Raw genomic sequence first — 6000 nt, forward strand, 5'->3', positions numbered from 1 at the left:
TGGTGTAATCTGTGACTCCTGCTTACTTCACATTTCACATAGGATGTCAGCAGCATGTCAGTGGATAACTAGGTATACAGGAACCTGACAGGTCGTCAAAGTCACTCAGATTCGTTGGAGGATGCCTTTCTATCTTGCCAAGTTAAACTGGCAGGGCTGACTATTAATACATTGAAGGCGACATCTGTACCTGACACACCTTCACACAAGAACATGTAGAGGCCTGAAAAGCTGCACCTCACCAACACCGATCCGAAGTGACACTGTCACAGTTCAGTGTGTGTGCCACACCAAGATTAATAAACAACATGCTAGCGTTTAGCCTTGCACGCAAATCACAGACCACAAGGCTAGCTTGTCCGGGCCCAGCACAAATTCATGTTGTTACTTCCATAGCGTGCTTGTGACGCCTGGTAAGTATCTTACCATTTAAACCGAGTCGTTTCATGTTTTTAATGTTTACACAGGTCGTAACTTGGCCAAAGGACGGTAACAAGTTTTAGCCAAGCAAGCTAACAAAGCTCAGTCCCACCAGTTGGCCCAGTTTTCTCCTTGTGGTAAACGTTTTAATCAAATTTAACTATCCTCAGTCGTTTTTTTAACTCACACAACGCTTCTTGAAATGATCCAAGACACCATGTTGTCCGTCTCTGTTGTGTAGGGCTGTGTCAGACGGGTTAGTCCCGGTGCTAACGGTCCTGGTTAGCCGTTCCGCTGTAAACTTCTTCAGCCAAAACTTCGGTGATCGAATCCAGGAGCAGCTAACTATCTGGCTGTACATCGGAAAAACAACATGTCTTAAGAGAAGTCGGGCTCACTGCTCTGTGTTTATCACCATAGCTAAGCGATGAATTATCTATCCGGTATGCTTCCTGTTGTTTTGTGCCAGTCGCTTATTCTTTCTCTCTTCTTTACTGTCCAGCCTCTGGCACCAGAACGGTGCTCAGCTAGCCACTGACGTCAACAGGAAGAGAACAACCTCACGAGCTGCGATTGGCCACTTCAGTCTGTTTACAACGAATGCAAAATATCATTGGCCGGGCACGTTGGCCCATGTGACTTTTGCGTTTGCGGTAGAAGTGGTGGAATTTCAAACTCACCGATCTGTGCTCCGATTGGTCGGTCTTCTATTCGTGGCGAGTTCCAACCAAAGGATGAGAGGCGCAGCGGTGAGTGGATTCCATGGACAGTACAGCGTTGTTGTTGGGGGAGCTTTTCACTACCATGGACATGGAAGGCAGTGGCGGTTCTAGACCAGTTTTAAGCAGGTTGGGGCCGCCTTTTTTGTTGGGGGGCACTTACAACCCAGGAAAAAAATGACAAATTACTTAATCAGACATGGGATAAACGGGACTTAATTTCAACAATTTTGATTGGGTAGTAAACTGCTGAGACACCTTATTTTCACATTTCCCTTCAGTACAAAATCATTGCAAGAAATCTGTCATTGTATTATTGATGGAGACTCCCTGTCAGGGGGGCCACAGGGGGGTCTGGACTCAGAGTTACAGGGGCACTGGCCCCTGTTGGTACCCCCCTAGAACCGCCCCTGATGGAAGGTGACCTTTTTTTAAATAATCAATTGTATCAATAATAATGACAGGCCTATCTATTATCTATATCTGTTGATTGAAGTGTGAAGTGAAGATTTTATGGATAGACTGCATCAAGAGTGTGTAGGGTAGCAGCTAGCTACACACGGACATCCACAGGAACATCCATAGATTTCAATTCCAGTTTGTTGTCCTTGTGTATCTCTCGCATACCAGTGTTCTGTTCAAGTATCCCATTTCAATTCACATTTTTTTTTTGTGTTTCTCTCATATATCTCCACTTAAAGTAGCTTGTTTCTTAAGGTGTGTCATTTGAGGTGGGGGGTGGGCTCTGCAGTGATTGGCTCTGGTGTGCATGTGGCTATGGTGTCTATGGTTGACAATGCTGGTGGAATTCGCAAATCATTTGTTAAATCCGCCTCATGTCATTATTCATTATTCTTTTTTCTATTTATTTTCTTTTTTGTTTGTATCTTTTTTATGTATTCCTTGTTTTGTTTTCACACAGATACACACACACATACACGGCTGGCCGACTGTTAGGTTGATGGAGAAGCGTCCTTCCTCCTGTCATGCCTCCCGACTGTCCTACTGACTCTTTCTCACATTTCTGCCCTAAAAACAACGTCTGTCACCGACAAAAAAAAACAAAAAAACACCTAGTGTTTGTGATGAAAATAAATCAGCCCTCAGCCTCTGTCCCCGCGAGTGAGTCAGACAGCATCAAGTTTACTGATGACGATCATGAAATTATGTAATTTTGAGCGAAAAACCTAACTTTGTCACTTTCCAGGATATTTGGTGAGTCAGTATCTTAATCACTGCACATTGTAACAGCATCCATATGATTTTAAACTGTCCGCGGGTTTTGATTGACAGGGGACACCGGAGGGAACACCGAACCCCGGCTGGCTGGCCATCGGTCCTTTTCTTTGTGCCAGACTTAACTCTGTGTCTTGAGTTATCGTTAAGCCACCGCAGCTGCATCTTTTTGATAATGCCGCTCGGGTAGAGATTGAGGAAGAGACGTCGCCTGCATCTGTGCAGTGCGACCTGATGCAGCACCTGAAATGAGACTCAGGAAACAGAAATATTGCAAAATAATAATAATAGCGAGACAAAATAACGTTATGACATTTCGTCTTGTCTCGTTTTGGTCAACGAAAATCAAGAGATACTTTAGCAGAGTTTTTATTTTGTAAACCACATTTAGTCCCGTTTTTATTCGTCAGCAATATTGCATTATATATTTGATTATAGTTTTCGTCACATGACCACTATTTACGTTGTGTCTCGTTTCCTCCGTTCGATAAATGTTCGTTGACGATGGTATTTAGTCATAATTTTTGTTGACGAAAGCAACACTACTCTGATCCTGATCTGCATAGATATTTGAGGCACACACACACACAGATAGACCGACAGACAGAGCTGTCTTGTTTTTATAGAGAGATGTCATTCACCCACTCAGGTGAGTCCAAGGCCATGATGAATCTGTCTCCACTGTCTGGGGCCCATCTGTAGGTAGGATTTAATTTAAACAGCTTACTGGGTTCCCTTTTTGAGTCACTCATTTGATCTGAGAGTTTAAAGAACATCTTTATTTGGTTGTGGTCTGAACGGGGGGATAGCTGTCTGACAGTGAATGCAATGATAGTGGAGAGCTCCATGTCAGTGATTGCACAGTCTATTACACTAGACCCAAGAGCTGAGGAGTATGTGAATCTCCTTAAAGAGTCCCCTCTGAGCCTACCATTAACTACGTACAGGCCTAGGCCTGTCAGAGATGCACCATCTCCCTGCCACTTTGATTTATTTCAGACTCAAGGTTGTTCCGACAGGTGATGGTTGGTGTGGTAAAAAGGGGGGCCTGACCAAATACATGGTTGTTGCTCTGTGGATCCATGACATCAGGTTCAATTCCTGTTCTCCTTTCAGATCTCCAGTAAGAAGCATGTTTCCCTGAGCCTGGAAGTAGGCAATTTCTGAATGGAGAGTGTCAAAAATGTTTTCTTCAAAAAAAGGAGAATCTACTGGGGGTATACAAATTGCACAGAGATATAGATCCCTATCAGTAATGCCTAGGGTTTGATTTAATCTCAACCAAATGTGTGATTTACCTTGTTTTACTAGTGATATCTGACGGCAAAGATTTCCTTTATACCACACCAAGATCCCCCCCGATGATCTACAGAGGGCACCATGACTTCATTATATCCTTGGAGGACAGTGAGTGAGCAAATCATGTTGACACCATGTTTCTGTCAATACATTTATATCAACGTCTTTGATAGATTTTATGAATTCAGGGTTTCTGCTCTTCAGCTCAAAGGTTGAGGATTGGAGACCTTGAATATTCCAACAGCTGATATGAAATGAACGCATTAAAAAGCAATCAAAATGAACCTGTATAGTGAGACAATTACTAAAACACCTACAACAATCTATACCTTTTTTATAATATGAATTCCATGGAGGTATGTATAATTTTTACTAATATTACCATTATATCTTTCCATGTTGTTCTGTTACTCAAATGGGAAAGTGTTCTGAATATGTATATCTTAGCTGGACAGAAGTCAGGTGCACAGGGTGTGCAGCATCTTCCTGATGTATCTCAGCTCAGAGGTAGCAGGGGGAGGGACTGTGGCAGTAGGCTGAGCTACAGCTGCAGCATGGCTCCGCTGCTGTGGATGGGGAGGTGGACCAGGGGCAGGTGCTGTTGCATAGTTCTGCTGCTGTGGTTGGGGAGTAGGGGTGGGAGAAATAATCAGTTCTTAGATGCATCGTGATGCGGACGTGGATGAATCTGAATTGATTTTTAAAAAGTCAAAAATTGATTTTCTAAATGTTAATTGACAACTTAATGTTGACCGAACGCAAGAAGTGGAACCGCGCACATAACAACAAAACATTAGATGGCTGAGAGCAACATTCAACTGGCAGCCTCTGCTTTAACAGCAAGCGTGTGGAAGCATTTTGGCTTCTATGAAGTTAAAGCAAAAAAGGACCTGTTCGAGCACCACACCATATGCAAGTTGTGTCGAACTAAACTAAGCTATTTGGAAACATGAGAAACCACATTAAACGTTTCCACCCAGAGGAGGAAGAAAAACAGTTGGTTGTAGTTGCTTCCAACCAGAGGACCATCGAGCAAGTGATATCAAATTTTTCATCCAACTTAGGAAGAGCAAAGCGAATTACAAACTCTATAGCAACTTTGATTGCCAAGGACTTGCGTCCGTATTTAGTCGCGCTTTGTTGCGCACTGCTTGCATTTCAACACGTTGTGCATAAAGTTGTTGCACGGTGTGTTGAAATGCAAGCGGTATAAAGTAGCATAGCATTGGAATATGCTTCCTATTACCCATAACAGGAAGATTTTGTGATAGGAGAAGTCTTATTCTGTCACATCGCGGTGAGGTTGTCTTGTCTTGGGATCTGTCTCGTGAATTTCATGTTTTATTTTGAAAGTAACTCTCCTCTCGTTTCAGGTCACTTGCCCTTCCTCTTGTATCCCTGGTCTGACGTCATCCCTAATTCCTGATTGTTTTCACCTGTGTTCCCTTCCCCCATGTGTATAAAGTCTTTGTCTTCCCCTGTCTGCATCGCCAAAGTATTTCGTCTTCCATGTCATGTACCGAAGCCCTGATCCACAGTTTTGTTCCTAGTCCTGATAAGTATTGTTCTTGTTTTATTTATCTGAATTTTGTCCTCTTGAAAAGAGTGATTTTGAGTTTGTACTTTTCTGGTTAGGTTTTGTGTTTTGCATTTTGAGATTTCATAGCTTTTCTTTTCTCCTCCTTGTGAGCGATTTTTTGTTAAGTTTGATAAGAAAGAGTAGATATTTTTCATAGCCTTTGCGCTTCCTCTTCGGAGTGATTTTGTTTTGTAATTTTGATACTTTACTACATTTCAAGAATAGAGTAGGTTTTCCTCCTGCGGGAGCATTTTGTGTTCTGTGTTTCATATTGTTTGTCTTGTACGTCTTCTAGATTTTCATAGCCATTCTGTTATCATTCGTTCTGAAGACTTGCAAAAACAGATTAATAAAACTTGACATTACTTCTGCCAATACTGCATCTGAGTGCTCTTTCCTGTCCATGTCTGACATATTCTTATCTTTGACTGAGAGCAGCTTTTTCTTTAATGACACAGAGAAGAAAATTTAATCTGTTTATTTGTTATTATCAATGACCAAATGTAGCCATGTTTTAGTATGAGAGCTGATACATAGGTCTATAATGTGTTAGAAATGCAAGCTGCATTTATTATAGGCTACGGAGTAGGGATATGCTCATTGCCTGTAACAGGAGGATTCTGTGTTCATAGAAAGTCAAATCCATTTGTGACAAATAAAAGCCTTTTCTTTAATGAAATATTAGACAAGGTAATTAATCTGTTTTTCTTTAAAGGAGTACGCCACCCCCAGGTGAAATTGAGTCAC

At 42.0% G+C, this 6000-nt stretch overlaps 1 protein-coding gene and 1 long non-coding RNA gene across 2 annotated transcripts in view; one reads left to right on the forward strand and one right to left on the reverse strand.

Moving 5' to 3' along the window:
- reep3b (receptor accessory protein 3b) overlaps positions 1-998 on the reverse strand; it is a 77193-nt gene extending 76195 nt beyond the window's left edge. Inside the window, exon 1 of the mRNA XM_037081101.1 lies at positions 608-998. Coding sequence (XP_036936996.1) covers positions 608-639 — 32 coding nt within the window. The 5' untranslated portion in view covers positions 640-998. The remainder of the gene's footprint in view (positions 1-607) is intronic.
- Positions 999-1290: 292 nt separating this feature from the next.
- LOC119009658 lies at positions 1291-5622 on the forward strand. The gene is made up of 3 exons (XR_005071781.1): positions 1291-3592; positions 3687-3782; positions 5048-5622. It is a non-coding gene; the product is annotated as an uncharacterized LOC119009658 (long non-coding RNA).
- The last annotated feature ends 378 nt before the right edge of the window (positions 5623-6000 follow it).

This window comes from Acanthopagrus latus, chromosome 20 (genome assembly GCF_904848185.1).
Source record: "Acanthopagrus latus isolate v.2019 chromosome 20, fAcaLat1.1, whole genome shotgun sequence".
NCBI lineage: Eukaryota > Metazoa > Chordata > Actinopteri > Spariformes > Sparidae > Acanthopagrus > Acanthopagrus latus.